This window comes from Bos indicus x Bos taurus, chromosome 15 (genome assembly GCF_003369695.1).
Source record: "Bos indicus x Bos taurus breed Angus x Brahman F1 hybrid chromosome 15, Bos_hybrid_MaternalHap_v2.0, whole genome shotgun sequence".
Taxonomy (NCBI): Eukaryota; Metazoa; Chordata; class Mammalia; order Artiodactyla; family Bovidae; genus Bos; species Bos indicus x Bos taurus.
The window spans coordinates 32,560,861-32,582,285 of NC_040090.1; the positions used below are offsets into that span (position 1 = coordinate 32,560,861).

Genomic DNA, 21,425 nt, shown 5'->3' on the forward strand with positions numbered 1-21,425 from the left:
TCATCCCTTCCCTCATAGTTTTCATGTCTGTATTTTGAGATATTTCTCAAAGCAGGTTTGGCACAGAGGGTTCTGAAGCAGGTGAGGAACATGACCAGCTGTGCTCCAGACTCATTGCTCTCCCTGCTCCAGAGGAGCGTGGAGTTGCAGGGGCCACAGTGGAGGCAGGGAGACCAGGGAGGAGCCAGGGGCTGACTGGAGCCCTGGTGGGGGAGGTGGCAATGGGGAAATGGAAGGACCATTTAGATGGACCCATACTGTGCACACATTAGTTGGCAACTAATTTACTGTTTGATAAATGACTGAATGAATGCAATCCCAGGTAACCATCTAGGGTGACTGGATGAATAACAGGTAGTAGATTACATGAGACTCTTCTGGTGCCGACCGAGTTCAGAGGAACCACCCCGAGCTGGATGAAGTCTAAAGAGAAATTCATCATGAGGATCCCAGGGTATTTCTCAGTACCCAAAGGCTAGAAGTGAAGTCTCTAAAAACCCAAGGAAGTGCTTTACTTCACCTGTGCCTGGGTGTCTTTGCTCTTCAGCCATCCCTGCCTCTTTCCTTGGAACCTCTTCTCTCCCTGAATTCAGTAGACTTGTGACTCTCAAATGTCTCTTGTTGTTTATTCTGCTCCCTCTCAGACATCTGCCCCTGGAGAGTCCACATGTGCCAAACTGAACTCACCACATCCCCTCAAAACTGATCCTTTACTCAATACACTTTTTTAAAAATTGAACACATACTATGTCTTGGGATAAGAAAGATAAGCTTACAATTTTACTCTGTTTTCTTCTGTATTTCCAACTTAGAGCATGGGAACCTTGTTTTCCTTGAGTGTTTCCAAGAGTGCCTGCCTTCATTTCCCCCATCTCATCCCCAAAACTGTACAGACATAACGTCCAGTCAATTCTTTTTTGTGTGTGTGTGTGTGTAATAAAGTTTTATTAAAGTATAAAGGAGATAGAGAAAGCTTCTGACATAGGCATCAGAAGGGGGTAGATTAAAGTATAAAGGAGATAGAGAAAGCTTCTGACATAGGCATCAGAAGGGGGTAGAAAGAGTACCCCCAGTCAATTCTACCTAGTAAAAATGGGTGCACTCTCAGTGCCCATACTGACCACATGATTCAGTGTCCTCAGTCTGACTTCACTGTTCCCTGTCCTGAAATCTTTTATTGCTGTGCTTCTGCAGGGCAGAGATGTGGATAGAAACAAGGAAATGAAGAAGCAGTGAGAGATAGAGTTGCCTTCAGGTTTTCACTACATGACCATTTTGCTGTGGGCCACAAAATCTCAGGGGGATACAAGCATTTATTCTCATGCTCCTGGGTCTTCACGGAGAAGGCAATGGCACCCCACTCCAGTACTCTTGCCTGGAGGATCCCATGGACGGAGGAACCTGGTAGCCTGCAGTCCTTGGGGTCGCTGGGAGTTGGACACGACTGAGCATCTTCACTTTCACTTTTCACTTTCATGCACTGGAGAAGGAAATGGCAACCCACTCCAGTGTTCTTGCCTGGAGAATCCCAGGGACTGGGGAGCCTGGTGGGCTGCCGTCTATGGGGTTGCACAGAGTCAGACACAACTGAAGCGACTAGCAGCAGCAGCAGCAGCAGCCTGGGTCTTCAGGTTGACTGTAGATGGGCTAAAGTGAGCTTGGATGGGCAGCTCTGCCTCAGGCTGCCAGTCTTCCTCAGCAGGCCGCCTCCTTGTTATGGGCTGGACCCAGATGTGCTCCTCTGGGGTCCAGACTGGAGGAACAGTTCTAGGCCATGTTGTGATGGTCTCTGACCCCAAAAGGGACCTTCTCTTTTGATTTGGGTTCACCCTAAAGCAGACCTAGAGGCAAGCACTTGGGTAAACTAAACAGATTTGTAAGGTGATCTCAGGAATTACAAGTGAAGGAGTGGAAAAGTGAGATAGAGAAGAGAGACAAGTACCCCTGCCAAAAGTATGTGACTGCTGTGGTCAACTATGCCTCTCTGGAAACCCTCTGTGGACTAGGGAATCTGATGTTCCACCCTCATTTGGTGAGAGTTGTACCTGGGAACATTAAATCTCCTGCACTTTGGGGCTGCCCTAAGCAAGTTCCCAGGATGATGGAGAAAGGCTTGGACACAGGAATATATGGAGCACTAGGGGTGGGAAGCTGCCAGATGCTTGAGAATTATTCATTGCTCCTGTGTTTCAACCTGAAGATGAGCTGAGGCAACACTGTGAATCGACTGTCACTGGCAGTCTCCTTTATATCACATCCCTCTATGAAATCACAGGAAAGATTCTGAGTTTCTTGCTTGAATTATGTGTCCTCCGGTGAGTCAATCACAGTGGCCAGGGCATTGAGCACCTGTTTGGGGTCATGTGTTCCCCTCAAGAGTTGCAGATTGAAGAAAATCCCACAGAATCCATGGACTGCAATCTCCACAAAGAGAGGATCTATCATAGATGCTCAGGCGTCTTTGGTAGATTTCAAGAGGCCACAAGAGTTCAAGTAGTTCTTAGCCTACTACATACTCTGCCCACTAACATTCTATCCTGGAGTTAAGGAGCAGAACCTCATGCTTTACATGCCACTGCGATGCCATTTTTCAATTCTACCTGCTTCATATCTCCTCTGGACAGCTCATCACTTAAACCCACTCCTGGTGCAAATGGGCTTCCATCAGGCTCTTTGGCTTCTTGAAACATGCATCACGTGCTATGTGAAATTCCTCACTCCAGCTCCGTCTCCACCTTAAAAGAGTTTAAAAAGCAGGGATATGGGTTTTGTAGTTATTTCTGTTCATAATTTTATCCTCAGCACCTGACACAAGATGCTCAAGAGTTTTCTGTTGAATGAAGAGTAACCAGGTTTTGAGGGAGGGAAGATAAGGAGTTCAGTCTGGGACACGTTGAATTTGCCAGAAGCTGCTGTTAACTCCATTGCCCAGAGATGCTCACACCTCAATTTAAACTGTGAATTGGCAGTGACAGGATCTTCAATTGGGAGACTCATAAAATTATAGCCACAGAACATCCCAGTGTCCTAGGATCATGGAACTTTCAAAATTAAACCCCCACCAAGAGCCAGAGGAGATTACGGAGCAGGGTGCTGAAACTGAGCGAGACTGGGGCCGGGTGCACAACCACCCTGAAATTTGTGTAAAATCGACGTGAAAGCACAGATCCATTTTTGGAGGAGAAGTTTCAGCTTTCATCAGATTTCAAAGATTAAAAACCACTAATTGCATTATGGTTCTTATAAAAGAAGAAAAACAGAAATACCTGCGAATCTGCTGGTGTGTGTCTCAAATACCTCTGCAAGGATGACAGGAAATGGGAACACTGGGACCTCTGGGGAGAGGAGGTGGTGTTGAGATCAGTGAGAGAAGGGCATTTCACTGCACGCCTTGTGGACTGTACATTTTGAACAAGGTAAATGTATTACCTTTCTGAAAATTAAGTTAAGACTTTATAATATTAAAATTAAAGTTATGACATGAGTGGTAGTAGAGAGGTCAGGACTCTGGCCTTTCATGGCCAAGGACCTGGGTTTGATCCAGTTCGGGGAACTAAGATCCCACAATGCGTGGTGCCGCCAAAAAAATAATAATAAAGTTACGATTGATCCTGTTAGCGAGCAGAGACGTAAGTTAACAACTAGGTAGTTATTGTGCCCACCAGTTAAATGGAAATTAAAAGAGATTAATATTACAAGTGTTGCCAAAGACATGGAGAAACGGGCACTTTTATCCACTCTTGGTGGGAGGGTGAAGAGGGGCGTTTTGGATGGCACCTTGGCGGTGGCTGCCTAACGGAACACTATTCAGGGCTTCCCTGCTGGCTCAGTGGTAAAGAATCTGCCTGCTAAATCAGGAGACACAGGTTCAACCTCTGATCCAGGAAGATCCCACGGAGCAGCTAAGCCTGATTGCCAGAACTATTGATCCTGTGTTCTAGAACTCAGGAACTGCAAGCACTGAAGCTGCGCACCCTAGAGCTGGTGCTCTGCAAGAGAAGCCACCACAGTGGGAAGCCCGAGCACTGGAACAGAGCAGCCCCTTCTCTCAGCAACTGGAGAAAAGCCCACACAGCAATGCAGACGGCATAGTCAAAAGTAAAGCATAGTCAAAAAAAAAAAAAAATATATATATATATGAACTGTATTCAGTTCCTTGAAATATCATATTTTTTATATCTTTCCTATAAAATTATGCAGACAAGTAGAAAAGGATTTATACACATGGATAAATCGCTGTGATCAAATGTGGAACATCAAAAACTAGGAAAAAAATTCTGTGTCCATCAATAAGGATAGGATTAAATAAATTATGGTAACTCTACTATGAAATTCCTTGTTACCATTATAATGAGCAAGGTAGATATGAATATAGGACATGGAAGACTATAGTCAACATTTTCCAGGGAAAAGGCTGTAGAACATGTACGTGTAAGCACGTTTCCTTTCTTTTTGAAAAGAGTGGCAGTAAAACACCCAAACACACACAATATTGTAAAGCAATTATTCTTCAATTAAAAAGAAATAAATTACAATGCTTAAAAAAAAAGTCGATTAAAAAAGCCACCCCCCAGACTCTTCAATAAATGGTGCTGGGGAAACCGAACAACTACATGTAAAAGAATGAAATTGGACACTTCCTAACACCACACACAAATACAAACTCAAAATGGATTAAAGACCTAAATGTAAGACCAGAAACTGTAAAGCGCTTAGAGGAAAACATAGGCAGAACACTCGATGACATAAATCAAAGCAAGATCCTCAGTGACCCACCTCCTAGAGTAACAGAAATAAAAACAAAAGTAAACGAGTGGGACCTGATTAAACTCAAAAGCTTTTACACAGCAAAGGAAAGTAAGCAAGGTGAAAAGACAACTCTCAGAGTGGGAGAAAATAAGAGCAAATGAAACAACTGACAAAGGATTAATTTCCAAAATATACAAGCAGCTCATACAACTCAATACCAGAAAAACAAACAACCCAATCAAAAGTGGGCAAAAGACCTAAACAGACATTTCTCCAAAAAAGATATACAGATGGCTAATAAACACATGAAAAGATACTCAACATCGCTCATTATTAGAGAAATGCAAATCAAAAGCACAATGAGAATCACTGCACACTGGTCAGAATGGCAAACATCCAAAAGTCTACAAACAATAAATGCTGGAGAGGGTGTGGGGAAAAGGGGACACTCTTGCACTGTTATTGGGAATGTGAATTGATAGAGCCGCTACGGAGGACGGTATGGAGATTCCTTAAAATACTAGGGAAAAAGCCACCATGTGACCCAGCAATCCCACTCCTAGGCATATACCCCGAGGAAACCAAAATTGAAAAAGACACATGTACCCCAATGTTCATTGCAGCACTATTTATGATAGCTAGAACGTGGAAGCAACCTAGATGTCCACTGACATATGAATGGATAAAGAAGTTCAGGTTCATATGCACAATGGAGTATTTCTCAGCCATATAAAGGAACACATTTGAGTAAGTTCTGAAGAGGTAGATGAACCTTGAACCTATTATACAGAGCAAAGTAAGTCAGAAAGAGAAAGACAAATATCGTATTCTAATGCATATATACAGAATCCAGAAAAATGGTACTGAAGAATTTATTTACAGGGCTGCTGCTGCTGCTGCTGTCGCTTCAGTCGTGTCCGACTCTGTACGACCCCATAGACGGCAGCGCACCAGGCTCCCCCGTCCCTGGCATTCTCCAGGCAAGAACACTGGAGTGGGTTGCCATTTCCTTCTCCGATGCATGAAAGTGAAAAGTGAAAGTGAAGTCGCTCAGTCGTGTCCGACTCTTAGCGACCCCATGGACTGCGGCCACCAGCAGCAGTGGAGAAACAGACATAGAGAATAGATTTATAGACCTGGGGAGAGGGGAGGAGAAGGTGAGATGTATGGAAAGAGTAACATGGAAACTTATATTACCGTATGTAAAATAGCCAACGGGAATTTGCTGTATGACTCAGGAAACTCAAACAGGGGCTCGGTATCAACCTAGAGGGGTGGGATGGGGAAGGGCATGGGAGGGAGGTTCAAAACGGGCGGGGATATATGTACACCTATGACTGATTCATGTTGAGGGTAGACAGAAAACAACAAAATTCTGTAAAGCAATTATCCTTCAATAAAGAATACATTAATTTAAGAAAAAACACCCCTCAAAAAAGATCCTGCCAGTCACAACTAAGACCTGGTGTAGCCAAATAAATGAATGAATTAATAAAATTTATTAATAAATTTTAATAAAGTTAATAAAATCAATAAGTTAGTAAAGTTAATAAAATAAAAATGGGTTAATAAAATTTTCTTTAAGAAAGTAAAAGAAGATAAAACAAAAAAAATAGGCTGTACAGACAACTGTGTACATCTATATTTAATATTATATACTGGTAGTGCATCAAAAAAGGTCTTAAATGGTACCATTAGCACAAGAGCAGCAGGCAGGGGTAAAAGTGAGAAGAGGGACGTGGAGGAAGAGGAAGCAAAGGGGGACTTGGGCTCTGTGATTCATTCATACACAATAAGCACACGTTTCTTGGAAATAAAATGAAATGAAAGCACCAAAGTGGAAACACTCTGTTCCAGTCTTGACCCAAACCAGGGACGCCTTCTTGGAGCCACTTCAGGTCCTCAGCATGCCCACCACCAGGGTGTAGGGAGCTTCTATGGGGAAGCACCACCCTCTGGACTCACCCCTATCCAGCCCCTCTACCCTCACAACCTGCAGGTCCCTAAGTGAAATCATCTTAGGGTCCCAGTCCCTAGTGGCTGAGATGGTAAAGAGTCTGCCTGCAGTCTGGGAGACCTGGGTTTGATCCCTGGGTGGAAAAGATCCCATGGAGGAGGAAATGGCAACCCACTGCAGTATTCTTGCTTGGAAAACCTAATGGATGGAGGAGCCTGGCAGGCTACAATCTGTGGCATCGCAAAGAGTTGGAAATGACTGAGCGACTTCAATTTCAGTTACCTGCAGGCATGAGGGAGAGTGGAGGACCCTCTGGATCCAGTAGAAATTTCCACCTCTATGACTCATGACACCCTGTCTGGTCCATAAGACATTCCTTCTTGGTATCTCTGAACCACACCACCCTGCTGATTCATCCACCCTGATGCAGCCTGCTCACCTGGCCCACAACCCAGTGCCAGTCCCTCACTTCCTCCAGTTCTCCTGCCTCAGGGTCCCCCGGCATACCACCCCCTGGGGTTGTGTTGAGGGTGGAAATGGACCAGAGCAGACTCACCTTCAGAGAGAACACCCCCTCACTACTCCCACCCCAAGACCTGGGAAACAGACTGACAGCGCTGACCAAGGCGGTGTCTCGACTGCAAAGTGAGGTAGCAGGTATGCAGCAGGCTCTGGGGGAGGCAGGGCCACACTGGCCGCCAAATGAGCCAGCATCCTCAGTCGCTCCATCACCCAAGTGCACAACAGCTTCGAGAACCTGGGACCCCCATTCCTGAGACCCCGGAGCAATGCCAGGGTTGGTGGAGTCCCAGGGGTCCTCAGAAACTGGGTTTCTGGACACTAGAGGGGAGGGGCTCAGGCTCCAGCTTCTGGGGAATCTGGACCCTCCTCCCCAGCTCACATGTTACTGTACTGGGAGCAAGAATCAGTGGGGGCTGGGGACCTGCCCCAGGAGGCAGATCTCGATGCCCAACAGGGTCTTCCAGGGGACTGATGCAGGGGGAGGGTCCCTTTTTCTGTTGCTGACTAGAGCAGCCTAGAGAGCTGAGGGCAGGGGTCACTTCATAGGCGCCACTGCTGTTTTTCTTGCCTCAATAAATTCTCTGCTCCGGAGCACAAATGTCTCCAGTTCAGTTCAGTTCAGTTGCTTAATTATGTCCTACTCTTTGTGACCCCATGAATTGCAGCACGCCAGGCCTCCCTGCCCATCATCAACTCCTAGAGTCTACACAAAACCATGTTCATCGAGTTGGTGATGCCATCCAGCCATCTCATCCTCTGCTGTCCCGTTCTCCTCCTGCCCCCAATCCCTCCCAGCATTAGGGCCTTTTCCAATGAGTCAACTCTTCACATGAGGTGGCCAAAGTATTGGAGTTTCAGCTCAACATCAGTCCTTCCAAAGAACACCCAGGACTGATCTCCTTTAGCATGGACCGGTTGGATCTTCTTGCTGTCCAAGGGACTCTCAAGAGTCTTCTCCAACACCACAATTCAAAAGCATCAATTCTTCGGCGCTCAGCTTTCTTCACAGTCCAACTCTCACATCCATACATGATCCCTGGAAAAACCATAGCCTTGACTAGACCTTTGTTGGCAAAGCAATGCCTCTGTTTTTTAATATGCTATCTAGGTTGGTCATAACTTTCCTTCCAAGGAGTAAATGTCTCTTAATTTTATGGCTGCAATCACCATCTGCAGTGATTTTGGAGCCCCTCAAAAAAAGTCTGACACTGTTTCCCCATCTATTTCCCATGAAGTGATGGGACCGGATACCATGCTCTTAGTTTTCTGAATGTTGAGCTTGAAGCCAACTTTTTAACTCTCCTCCTTCACTTTCATTCAGAGTGTGTTAATCTCTGTCTCATGGTGTTTTGAGATTGCCAATCCCGAAAATGAACCCTGGTGGGAGAGGACACACAGAAATGGCTTGCTCTCTGGGGACCCGATGTCCTGGGCTTAGGCTCCTACTTTGAGCTCCTTCAGAAGTTTGATTGAACTGAGACAGGGGTGTGGGGTGTGGGGGGTGGGGGCAGGGGTCCTAGTTTGAAAACAACCTCTCTGACTTCTTTCCTTGGATCTGCATTTCTTGCCAGACAAATGGCTGAGGAAGCCATCTGTCCCCCTTCCTGCCTTCTGGGCTGTTGTGAGGAACCTCTAGATCTATTAAAGCATCTGGGGTTGCAGGCTATGGTGTGTGACAAGGGTGTGCACCTGGACCATGTCTAAAAGTGATCAAGAAGTCATTCATTTGAGTCCCTGAGTCCCATAAAACCAAAGCAGGGCAGAGAGTCCAGTCTCATGAAACGAACCAGTCATGAAATTTGATGTCATCATACTGCAGCACTGTTTAATGGAGTAGCCATCACAGCACTATCCTTGCTTGTTCCCAGGAGTCCCCACCACAGAGCCGGGCTCCCTCCACCCTACCATGGGCTCAAATCCCCCAGTATCCTGGTTGAAGACATGCCTGCTAGGTCTGGGTCTGAAACCACCTTCTTGCTTCTCCAAGCTCTTTGAAGCTTCCCTTCTTCTTTTGGAGGTCACATGTTCCCAGGACTCCTAAGTAGCAGGCACTGAATGTTCAGAGCCCAGCTCCTAAGAGCTGGAACCCCCAAGAGGCCAACAGCAGGGTCTTCCAGGACAGCACAGAGAAGGCCCCCTTGGAGAGTGAGTCTCCCTGCCCTCCTACTGCAGAGAGAAGAAAAGGCAGTGAATGGTCAGCAGGGCCATGGGGGAGTCAAAGAGCCGAGGGAGGGACCTGATGGTGACTCACTTGGCACAAACTCACAGCTTGGCCTCTTCTTCTCTGCAAAAGACACCACAGTGAGGCCTCCAGGTAGACAGACCCTCACACTCCAGACTTCCCTTCCCTCCAGGCCCTGGTACAACTATTCCCAATTCAATCCATCTTCCCCTTCTCCCAAATATACTTCTGACTTCCCTTCCTCCTCCTTCTTCTAGTAAGTCTTCCCTTTTTGCCTTTCCATCCCTGCCCCACCCTGGCCCAGTCACTCTGTCCTGCTTCAGCACTGGGGAATAGCACATGTGCGTCCCATCAACCCACTACGCCCACGGCCTCCTGGGATCTGAAGCAGCCCTCCTGCCACTTTCCTCTGCTTATTGCCCTCCTTAACCAGGTTCTTTTGGTCTATTAGACTGTGTAGCAGAAGGAAAATTTTGAGAACATTTGGAGAATCTTCTAAGAATATTCACACATGCAGAAAGCACTTATCTGACTGCCACTGAGCTGGCAGAACCTGAGTCACAAAGAAAAATATCTCCAACTAGCTTCTGGCCCTCAACTTCCTCATTAATGACGTGGGTCTCTTGAAGGCCCTGGGGACTGAAATCAACTGGGGACCTCCTGGCAGTCCTGCTTCCCTCATGCATGGCTCACCACCCATATAGGCGCAGTTAAAGTGGCTGCACATCTGATCACTGCTTGAGAGAGTCATCAGGCTTTTGTTTCCATCCTTGGAGAAGTTGCTCACCACGAAGACTTCATATGGGGGGATCAGCACCTCACGCTCCTCAGGAAAGACAGACAGGGCCTGGATGGGGGCTCCAGAGCAAGTCCTTAGAGAGAAGAAGGTGGCACTACCAAATCTGCGGGCCACTGCCTCATCCAGTGAGCTGGAGGCAAACTGGCCCAAGCGGATAGAGTCCCCCACACTCTTGGGTACAAAGTGAATCCTGCGCACGCCACGGAACACCTCTTGCCTGGGTTCCCTGCTGCAGCCCCCACCACCCCGCAGCAGCTGCAGGGCCCGGGTCAGGTAGAAATGCAGAGCCTTGAAAGGGAAGTGCTTCATGTAGGACTCCCAGGAGCCACCGCCAGTCCGCACAGCCTGGTTTAGCTCCCGGTACAAAGTGTTGGATGAGTTGGTGTAGACCATGATGGCAATTCCATGCTGGCTTCTGAAGCCAGGAGGCAGAGTGAGCCCTGCACGTTTTTGTTCCCAGGCCTTCTGGGCTGTCTCCCAGGACTCCCGCAACCGAGTATGGTTGGCCATCTCCTTCTCTAACAGAAGCACTGCTTTCTCCTCCATCTCCTCCGAGCAGCCCACATAGGCATCATCGAATGTATCTGGAGCCAGGCTCAAGTACTGGATGGTAACACCCTGGGCATATGGAGGTAAGGAAGAAAGGGGCCACACAGAAAAGTGTATAAGTTCAGGGTACTGGACTAAGGTCCTAGACACAGATTATTTCAGAAACCCAGAATCTCTTTTCTATGCTCAAATATCTGAAGTCTGATATTTGGCAAGACCTCAAGGGTTTAAATAACAGGCAATGAAGTCAGAGAGACATTGGTTCAAATCTTGAATTCACCACCTACTGCCTGTAAGATCTTGGCCAAGTCTCTGGGCTTCAGGTCCTGCACTTATAAAGTCAGTATACTTCCAACCTCACAGGGTTATTGTCAGGACTGCATATAGATCTTAACTAACTAAAAGGGGTCATCTATCATTAGAGAGGTTCCTGCACTTGGTGGAATGTGGCGCTGGGTGACTTCCAAGCACCATTCTGGCTTTAAGACTGTGTGCCCATGACATACAAATATGCCCTCAATCTCCAATGACCTGGCCCCATGCCCAGCCTGACTCTTTCCCTCTCCCACACAGGTATGTAGACACCACACTAGGGCCCTGTCAGCTCTGAGACTCAGTCCTCCTGCTCTAGAAGCCTGCATCCTCCTGGGCTGGGAGTGGGGAGGAGGTCAAGCCCTGGTCTGGGAGGGGCTGCAGGAGGGTAGTACACTTAAGTAACCCTAAGGAGAGTGTGCAGGCTGGGCCCTGGGTGGGAGATGGGAAGTGAGAGGAGGAAGCTGGAGGCTGTCCCGAGGGAGGAGGGTATGAAGGCAAGAGGGTCACAAGAGGAACTGTGGAGTGGAGGTGGGGTTCTGGGACATGGAGTGGGAACTTGGGGCTCCCTGAGGGTGTGAAGGTTCCTGAGAGGAAGCGGATTCAGAGGATGACATCCTAGAGAAGCGTCCCTGGGAGGGATCTTTGAGGAGTCAGGTCCCGGGTCCCACCCCCCCAAGTATTCCCTTTGCTGCAGCAGAAGGCTCTCCCCAGTTACCTGCCCAGGGTCATAACGGCGGACACCACTGCCGAGGGTGTAGAAGCTGAGGCAGCTGAGGCTTATCAGCAGAGTGGCCTGTATCATTCTTGCTGGATTCTTGGAGGGTGAGATCCAGATGAAGGTGGGACCAGCGATGGTCTTTCTTGGCTTCAGTGGGCTGGGGGACAGAGACTTGGAGCCTTTTTTCTCTGGTGTGAGGGATCCCTGGTCCAGGACTTGGCCCGGCAGTGCACGGTCTGGTCCAAGGGCACGTCTAAGTGAGTGGACTCAGCTTGGATTATATCATCCCCCACTTCCACCCCAGCACAACCATAGCCTGTGCTCCCCGCTTCCTGATTCTTGGGGTTCTCAGAGCCATCTGCCCAGGAATGATAAAGTAGAAGGGTAATAATGGCTCTGCTGGAGTGGGGAGGGGACAGGGGTCAGGGACCCACCTGGAGGCAGCAGAGGCTTATTAGAAGGAAGAGTCAATTCTGATTCCACGATGGAACTGTTTCTTTGACTTGCTTTTTGTTGCTTCAGTTTTTATAATCATACATACAGTCCTGCCTCAGAGAACCCTGCCCCTCTGCCTGACTGTTAAACTAAAATACCTCTGTTCAACTCACAGGAAGAGAAGCTGACCTTTCCACCAGTGAATGGCTGCAAAAAAAGGAGAGATTAACACACTTTTTCTACAGGCTGGGCATTTCCTGCAAGATGTTTTGTAAGACTAACAGCCCTTTTTACTTAACTTCCTCACCACCTCCCCCTCTCTATTCTGCCATTTTACCTTGTTCTTCACCTCCCCCACCCCGCTCTTTTATAAAAGAACCTGGCATACGGACCCCATAAGTAGTTAATTTGAGACATTAGTCTGCCATCTTCTCAGTCAACCGACTTTCCAATAAAGTCATATTCCTTGCCTCAACACTTCATTTCTCAGAGTTATTGACCTGTCAGGCGGCAAGCAGAGCGAGCTTGGACTTGATAACAGGTCGAGAGAGGGAAGGAGAACTGAAGCTTCTGCATGGCAGGGGCTGAAGTCTGCACAGACGCTGCGCTGTGCTGTGAACCGGGAGTCCCGAGGGTCAGCCAAGTCCGAGGCTAACTATAGCATCAAAACAGTAACCTGATACCCATACCTCTCTTCCCCCAAAACAGTCAGCGGGGTGGGGGGAATCGGGCTGAAAGCTGTAACTTCCCTTCCCAGGGACTGCGAGGTCTATCTCCAGGATGCTTTTCTCCCTGCAAACCAGAGCTAGAGGAGGAGAATTGTGAGATGTGGTCTGTCCCTTGGGTGGGCCCTTTCGGCCATGGTTGGAACTCCAAGGCACTAGGCCAAGGGAACCCAGAGGGCTCTGCCTGCTGAGAGGTCACCACTTGTGCACTGTTGTTGTTGTCCTTGAGTCACTAAGTCTTTGTGACCCCGTGCACTGCAGCATGCCAGGCCTCCCAATCCCTCACTATCTCCCAGAGTTTGCCTAAGTTCATGTTCATTGAATCGGTGATACCATCCAACCATCTCATCCTCTGTTGCCCTCTTTTCCTTCGGCCTTCAATCTTCCCCAGGATCAGGGTCTTTTCCAATGAGTTGGCTGTTCACGTCAGGTGGCCAAAGTACTGGAGCGTCAGCTTCAGCATCAGTCTTTCTAATGAGTATTCAGGGTTGATTTCCTTTTGGATTGACTAGTTTGATCTCCTTGCTGTCCAAGGGACTCTGAAGAGTCTTCTCCAACACCACAGTTCAAAAACATCAATTCTTTGGCCATCTGCCTTCTTTATGGTCCAACTCTCACATCCATACATAACTAGTGGAAAGACCATAGCTTTAATTATACGGACTTTTGTCGGCAAAGTGATGTCTTTGCTTCTTAATATACTGTCTAGGTTTCTCATGGGCTTCCCTGGTGGCTCAGAAAGTAAAGAATCTGCCCCCAATGTGGAAGAATTTGGGTAGGGTAGATCCCCTGGAGAAAGGAATGGCAACCTACCTCAGTATTCTTACCTGGAAAATTCCATGCACAGAGGAGCCTGGTGAGCTACAGTCTGTGGAGTCGCAAACAGCTGGACATGACCGAGAGACTCACACACACACACACACACGCTAGGTTTGTCATAGCTTTCCATCCAAGAATCAATTGTCTTCTAATTTCATGCCTGCAGTCATCATCTGCAGTGATTTTAGACCCAAGAAGAGAAAATCTGTTGCTGCTTCCACCTTTTCCCCTTCTATTTGCCATGAAGTGGTGGGACTGGATGCCATGATATTAGTTTTTTTTAATATTGAGTTTTTAAGGTGACCTTTTCACTCTCCTCTTTCACCCTCATCAAGGGGCTCTATAGTTCCTCTTCACTTTCTGCCATTAACGTGGTATCATCTGCATATCTGAGGTTGTTGGTATTTCTCCTGGTAATCTTGATTCCAGCTTGTAAATCATCCGACCCAGCATTTCACATGATGTACTCTGCACAGAGGTTAAATAAACAGGGTGACAATATACAGCCTTGTTGTACTCCTTTCTCAGTTTTGAACCAGTCAGTTGTTTCATATAGTTTATTCCACTTATTTATTTGTATACAATTTGCATACGGCCAACAGTTGGGTGACATGTTGTCCAACATCTGAATGGCCCCCACCCACCTCCTTTCTGTTTATACCCCTTCCCTCCAGTGAGCTTCCCTTTCCTCCAGATGCAGAGCTCTCTCTCACATCCTCAGGGGCCAGCCTTGTCCCTCTCCAGACCCTCTGTCCCCTGACCTCTCAGACTCAGGCGACCCCATGTTTATAAACATTAGCCTTTCCCCTCACCTCCTTGGGCTTGCCTATAAATACACTAGCTCTGAGTTTTGGATACCTCGCAGGAGGTAATGAGAGAAGGGGCCAGCTGAGGAATCGGTCAGCAGCTCTGGGAGGAGCTTTCTGGTAGCGTGAGCCTCTGGGGGTGGCAGGATTCCTCCTTCAGAGTGGCCAAGGACTTGTGGATGCAGAAGCTAGTATTTAATAGATGTACTTGCTACTTGCTGTGTCTGAGGTGTGCGTAGAAGGTTAGATTCACCCCAGGGCCTTGTCCTGGTCTGGTTCTTTAATTCAGACCCATCTTCTTTCCCCTATCCCCTCAGGTTTGCCAGACAAAGAATTTCCTTCATCTAGAATCCTGCTTCCTGTAGACCAAAAAGGAAGAGAAGCTGTGTCCAGGGTTGAGAGAGGGAAATGAAAAGAGGGGCATCCCAAGGAGTTCCCTGGTGGCCTAGGGGTTATGATTTAGGCATTCACTGCAGTGGCCCAAGTTTAATCCCTGGTCAGGGAGCTGAGATCCCACAAACCAAAGAGCATAAACAAAAAGGAAGAGAGGCAGTCCAAAAGACCAGACTGCTTGTCAAAGACCACAGAAGATCAAGACAAGTTCTTTTGTTCCCTTCCAATGAGACTGGCCCCCTTAAGCTCTCTAAGATTAGAAATCAGGAGTCATTCTCCCGTTCTCCGTTACTGTGAAAACAGCATCTCACCTACGTATCCTGATGCCTCTCCCCCTAGGGGGTCCTGAGCACTGACAGTTGCTGGAACAGAAGGCACTATACTATACTGTCTGGACAAATAGGCCTGCAGGGACACAACACGGGGCCAGACCTGTTGGCATCAGGGTTTTCTCCTCTCTCCATCCTCTGGCTTTGGGGAATTGCTTCACTTATCCCGAGACCTGGCACCCCAAGAAAGACCCCAAGAGATGGAGTCAAATCTAGTCATCGAACAATGGTCTGGAGTGAAGTGGAAAGTCCTCCAAGATCACATGGCCAGTCAATGCTGGAGTTGGGACCCAGACTATCTAGTTTGGGATTTCTCCTTGCTCCTCAGGTGAGTCTCCATGCTCATCTGAAAGGATCGATGAGATACTCCCTGAGGCCAGGGATGCTGAATGTAGGACCAAACCCAGTGGGAAGGCACTTGTTCCAGCTTGAATCCTTGATTTGTCTCTGGATTCAGGGATTCCCTTTTTCATGGGAAGAGCTCTGGCCCAAAGAACCCTGAGCAGAGGCTAGTATTCCTGAGCCTAGGGGATATATCCAGAAACAGATGGGACAGCGTCACATTTCTGAGCAGCTGTGTGGGAGAGGCACAACGGTTGTGGGGTTTGACAGTATAAAAGAGAAATCTGCCCTCCTCCTCCCCCGGTGACTGTCACTGGAGACCAACACCAGCTTCCCCACCACAGAGCAAGTCTAGGTAAGGGGCACACGACCCTCCTCCTGGGTACTTGGCAAGAAAAGCTGTTTCTGAAACAGGAAATATGGGCTGTTAGTGATGGAGTCATAGCAATCATTAGGAAAAGTTTCAGGAAACCTTTTCTCTTTGTCTGTTCAGGCTGCTATAACAAAAATACAACAAAGCAGGTAATTTATCAACAACAAACATTTATTTTTAACAGTTCTGGAGGCTGGAGGCTGAAAGTTTAAGATCTGGGTGCCACCCTGGTAAGATGAAGGCTTTTCCAGGTTCATAGCCAGCACCTCCCCCTGGGTCCTCACAGGTTGGAAGCTGCTAGGGAGCTCTGTGGGGTCTTTTATTACAAGAACAAAATTCCAGTCATTAGGGCTCATGAACTAATGAACCAATGATTTCCCCATGACTCACCTTCTAATACCATCACATCAGGCATTAGGGTTCCAGCATTTGAATTTTGGGGAGACCCATTCAGACCTTTGCACATTGGATGGAGAACTTTGGGATACTTAGGGAGGTTTGAGGCCATTGGGTAATCTGGGGGTTTTTAGGAAGGGACATTACATTGCCTACAAAGGTCCATCTAGTCGAGGCTATGGTTTTTCCAGTGCTCATGTATGGATGTGAGAGTTGGACTGTGAAGAAAGCTGAGCACCGAAGAATTGATGCTTTTGAACTGTGGTGTTGGAGAAGACTGTTGAGAGTCCCTTGGACTGCAAGGAGATCCAAGCAGTCCTTCTAAAGGAGATCAGTCCTGGGTGTTCTTTGGAAGGAATGATGTTGAAGCTGAAACTCTAGTACTTTGGCCACCTCATGTGAAGAGTTGACTCATTGGAAAAGACTCTGATGCTGGGAGGGATTGGGGGCAGGAGGAGAAGGGGACAACAGAGGATGAGATGGCTGGATGCCATCACCGACTCGATGGACGTGAGTTTGAGTGAACTCCGGGAGATGGTGATGGACAGGGAGGCCTGGCATGCTACAATTCATGGGGTCACAAAGAGTCGGACATGACTGAGAGACTGAACTGAACTGAACTGAACTGAGGAAGGGATTTGGAGCTACATCCCCAGTACGGAATGTTCATCACAGGCCTGGATGAGGGGAAACCGACAAGAGAAGTGCCCTGAGCAGGATGACAGGAACGACAGAAGGGTAGCATCTGGGAGAGGAAAAGGGGTTGCCAGTGCCTCCACTTCCTGGCCTTCCAGGCCCTTCCCAACACTCTGATCCCCACACCAAACATTAAATTTGATGTCATCACAGTGCAGCATCCCCCGACATCCTGGTTGGAGACATAGCTGCTAGGTCTGGGTCTGAAACCACCTTCTTGCTTCTCCAGGCTCTTCAAAGCCTCCCTTCTTCATATGGAGGTCACATGGTCCCAGGACTCCTAAGTGGCAGGTCCTGAACTTTCAGATCCTTGTTTCTAAGAGCCAGAATCCCCAAGAGGCCAAGAGCAGGGTCTGCCAGGAAAGCAGAGAGAAGGCCCCCTTGGAGAGTGAGTCTGCCTGCCCTCCTGCTAGAGAAAGAAGAAAAGGCAGTGAATGGTCAGCAGGGCCAGGGGAGTCAAAGCAAGGGAAAGAGGGGCAGGAGGGTGACTCACTTGGCACAGACTCACATCTCGGCCTCTTCCTCCCTGAAACAGACAGCACAGTGAGGCCTCCACGTAGACAAACCCTCACATCCCAAACTTCCCTTCCCACCAAGCCCTGGCAAAGCCACGTCCCATCTCAATCCAGCTTTCCCTTCTCCCAAATATACTTCTGACTCCCATTCCTCCTCCTTCTCCCAAGAAATCTTCCCCGTTTGCCGTTCCATCCCTGCCCCACCCTGGCCCCAATCCCTGGGTCCCTTCCTCAGCACTGGGGAATAGCATCCGTGGGTCCTGTCAGCCCCACTACACCCAGAGCCTCCTGAAGCCGCACTCCTGCCACTTTCCTCTGCTTAGCATCCTCCTTAACTAGGTATTTTGGTCTATTAGACTGTATAGCAGAAGAACATTTTGAGGACATTTAGAGAATCATCTGAGAATATTCACACATGCAGTAAACCCCATGGGGCCTTGTCTGAGTGGCTGAACCTGAGACAAAGAAAATAACTTCAGCTAATTTCTGGCCTTCAACTTCCCCATTAGTCACATGGGTCTCCTGAAAGGCCCTAGACATTTAAGTCAACCAGGGGTCTCCTGCCAGTCTTGCTTCCCTCATGCATGGCTCACCACCCAGATAGGCGCAGTTAAAGTGGCTGCAGATGTGATTGGTGCTGGAGAGAGTCACCAGGCTGTGGGTTTCGTTCTGGAAGAAATCAGTAACCACGAAGACTTCATGTGGGGGGATCAGCACCTCACGCTGCTCTGGAAAGACAGATAGGTCCTGGATCGGGGCCCCAAAGCAAGTTCTTAGGGAGAAGAAGGTGGTATTACCAAAACTGCGGGCCACTGCCTCATTCAGGGAGCTGGAGGCAAACTGGCCAAAGTGGATAGAGTCCCACAGCCTCTTAGGTTCAAAGCGAATTGTGCGCACGCCTCGGAATACCATCTGCCCGGGTTCCCTGCTGCAGCCCCCACCGCCCCGCAGCAGCTGCAGGGCCCGGGTCAGGTAGAAATGCAGGGCCTTGAAGTGGAACTGGTTTATGTAGGACTCCCAGGAGCCACCGCCTGTCTGCACAGCCTCGTTCAGCTTCTGGTGCAAAGTGTTGGATGAGTTGGTATAGAGCACAATGGCGATTCCATGCTCGGTTTTGAAGCCCGTAGGCAGGCTGAGCCCTGGACTTTTTTGCTCCCAGTACTTCCCAGCTGTCTCCCAGGCATCCCACAGCCAGGTGTGGTGGACCATCTCCCTCTGTAGCAGATGGACTGCCACCTCCTCCATCTCTTCCGAGTAGCCCACATAGGAATCATCAAAGGTGTCTGGAGCCAGATCCAGGTCCTTGGAGGTAATATCCTGGGCATATGGAGAAAAGAAAGAGAGGAGCCACACAGGAAAACATGTAAATTCAGGGTACTGAACAGAGGTGCTGTGGGCAGATCAGTTCAGAAACACAGAATCTCATTTCTATGCTCAAATATCTAGAGTGTGAACTTTGTCAAGAGCTCAAAAACTTAAATAATAGGCACTGAAGTCAGACAGATGTGGGTTCAGTTCTGAATTCTCCAGCTACTGACTGTGAGATCTTGGGCAAGTCTCTTAACTTTTCTGGGCTCAGGTTCTCCCCCTATACACTGAGGATACTTCCTGACTTCACAGGGTTATTGTCAGGACCGTATATAGATCCTCACTGTGTACTAAGAGGAGTCATTTATCATAAGAGAAGTTCCTGCGCGTGGTGAGACGTGGGGCTAGATGACCTCCAAGCACATTTCTGGCTCTGAGACTCACCGTGCGGATGACATACAAATATGCAATCAATCTCCAATGACCTGACCCCATACCCAGCCTGACTCTTTCCCTCTCCCACACAGGTGTGTAGATACCACACCACGTCCCTGTCAGCTCTGAGACTGCTCTAGAAGCCTGCATCCTCCTGGGTGGGAGTGGGGAGGAGGTCAAGCCCTGGTCTGGGAGGGGCTGCAGAAGGGTCGTACACAGGTAACCCTAAGGAGAGTGTGCAGGCTGGGCCCCGGGTGGGAGATGGGAAGTGAGAGGAGGAAGCTGGAGGCTGTCCCGAGGGAGGAGGGTATGAAGGCAGGAGGATCAGAGGAGGACCAGTGGGTGGAGGTGGGGTTCTGGGAGATGGAATGGGAACTTGTGGCTCCCTGCAGGGGTGGAGGTTCCTGAGAAGAGGATTCAGAGGATGGCATCCTAGAGAAGCATCCCTGGGAGGGATCTTTGAGGAGTCAGGCCCTGGGTTCCCTGCCTCCACAAGTGTTCCTTTTGCTGCAGCAGAAGGCTCTCCCCAGGTACCTGCCCATGGCTGCCCAGGGTGTGGAGGCTGAGGCAGCTGAGGGTGATCAGCAGAGCCGCCAGCATTATCCTCAGAGACACTTGGAGAGTGAGATCCAGTTGAGGGTGGGACCATCGACTGTGGATTCTCAGTTTTGCTGGGATGGTGACAGAGACTTGGAGCCTTTCTTTCTGGTGTAAGGGGTCCCTGGCCCAGGACTTGGCCGGGCAGGGCATTGGCAGGTCCAAGAGCGTGCGCGTCTGAGTGAGTGGGTGTGGTTTGGATTATAACACCCCCCACCTCCACCCCAGCACAAACTTAGACTCTGCTCCCTGCCACCTGGTTCCTGGAGTGCTTAGAGCCATCTGCACAGGAATGATAAAGGCAGGGGTGGGGATTGAGGACGGGAGATGATTTGGCTCTACTTAGAGTCAGGAGTGGAGAAGGCAATGGCACCCCACTCCAGTACTCTTGCCTGGAAAATCCCATGGATGGAGGAGCCTGGTAGGCTGCAGTCCATGGGGTCGCTGAGAGTCGGACATGCCTGAGCGACTTCACTTTCACTTTTCACTTTCATGCACTGGAGAAGGAAATGGCAACCTACTCCAGTGTTCTTGCCTGGAGAATCCCAGGGATGGGGGAGCCTGGTGGGCTGCCAGATGTCTATGGGGTCGCACATAGTCGGACACGACTGAAGCGACTTAGCAGCAGTAGTAGAAGCAGCAGAGTCAGGAGGGGCCTGGAGTCAGAGACCCAACTGGAGGCGGCCCAGGCCTGTTAGAAGGAGGAGTCAGCTCTAACTCTAGGATGGAACTGTTTCTTTGACTTGCTTTTTGTTGCTTCAGTTGTTATAATTATACATGAAATCCTGCCTCAGAGAACCCTGCTCCTCAGCCTGACTGTTAAACTAAAGTACCTCTGTTCAGCTCACAGGAAAACAATCTAACCCCCATACCAGTGAATGGCTGCAAAAAAAAAAGAGATTAACATATCTTTTTCATAGGCTAGGCATTTCCTCTGAGATGTGTTTTTTAAAACTCAGGACCCTTTTTACTTTACTTCTGCCCAGCTTCTCCCTCTCCGTTTTGTCTTTTTATTTTATTCCTCACCTCTCTTTCTCTGACCTAAAAAAAAACCCAAACAAACCTGGCAATACAAACCCGTATAAGATAGTTAGTTGAGACGTTAGTCTGCCATTCTCTCAGTCAGCGGCCTTCCCACATAAACTCATATTCCTTGTCTCAGCACTTCCTTTCTCAATTTATTGAGCTGTTGGGTGGCTAGCAGAGCGATCTTGGATTTGGTAGCAGGCCAAGAACAGGAAGGAGCGCTGACAGTTCTGGGTGGCAGGTCCTGGTGTCTGCTCAGGAGCTGCCCTGTCTCCTGTCCACTGTGTCCTGCAAATCTACAAAGTCCATGGCTAACTATAGCCCCCCACCCAGGCAGTGACCCTACACCTCCCTTCCCTGACAGCAGACACCCTGTGGGAGTGTTAGGTAGGTAGAATAGGGAAAAGGAGTCCAAAATGGCGGTGGCTAAAAGACAAGG

At 48.7% G+C, this 21,425-nt stretch overlaps 2 protein-coding genes across 14 annotated transcripts; both read right to left on the reverse strand.

Annotated features, from left to right (window-relative positions):
* Positions 1 to 9,026: 9,026 nt before the first annotated feature.
* Positions 9,027 to 12,846, reverse strand: LOC113905553 (ecto-ADP-ribosyltransferase 5). Of its 11 annotated transcripts, none has more exons than XM_027563032.1 (6): positions 12,727 to 12,846; positions 12,400 to 12,433; positions 11,789 to 12,044; positions 10,198 to 10,827; positions 9,480 to 9,512; positions 9,027 to 9,391 (listed from the first exon to the last, which is right to left on the reverse strand). In XM_027563032.1, the coding sequence occupies exons 1-6, from the start codon at positions 12,800 to 12,802 to the stop codon at positions 9,302 to 9,304; spliced, it is 1,119 nt and encodes a 372-aa protein (XP_027418833.1). In that variant the 5' UTR covers positions 12,803 to 12,846; the 3' UTR covers positions 9,027 to 9,301. The 11 variants fall into 11 exon arrangements, with proteins under 11 accessions (XP_027418833.1, XP_027418834.1, XP_027418830.1 ...); XM_027563033.1 differs by having other exon boundaries at positions 9,027 to 9,394; positions 12,727 to 12,845; XM_027563029.1 differs by having other exon boundaries at positions 10,104 to 10,827; positions 12,727 to 12,845.
* A 4,155-nt stretch (positions 12,847 to 17,001) lies between these two features.
* LOC113905554 (ecto-ADP-ribosyltransferase 5-like) lies at positions 17,002 to 20,050 on the reverse strand. Of its 3 annotated transcripts, none has more exons than XM_027563042.1 (4): positions 19,898 to 20,050; positions 18,214 to 18,937; positions 17,599 to 17,631; positions 17,002 to 17,458 (listed from the first exon to the last, which is right to left on the reverse strand). In XM_027563042.1, the coding sequence occupies exons 1-4, from the start codon at positions 19,961 to 19,963 to the stop codon at positions 17,367 to 17,369; spliced, it is 915 nt and encodes a 304-aa protein (XP_027418843.1). In that variant the 5' UTR covers positions 19,964 to 20,050; the 3' UTR covers positions 17,002 to 17,366. The 3 variants fall into 3 exon arrangements, with proteins under 3 accessions (XP_027418843.1, XP_027418842.1, XP_027418841.1); XM_027563041.1 differs by having other exon boundaries at positions 17,002 to 17,511; XM_027563040.1 differs by having other exon boundaries at positions 17,002 to 17,514.
* Positions 20,051 to 21,425: the final 1,375 nt, after the last annotated feature.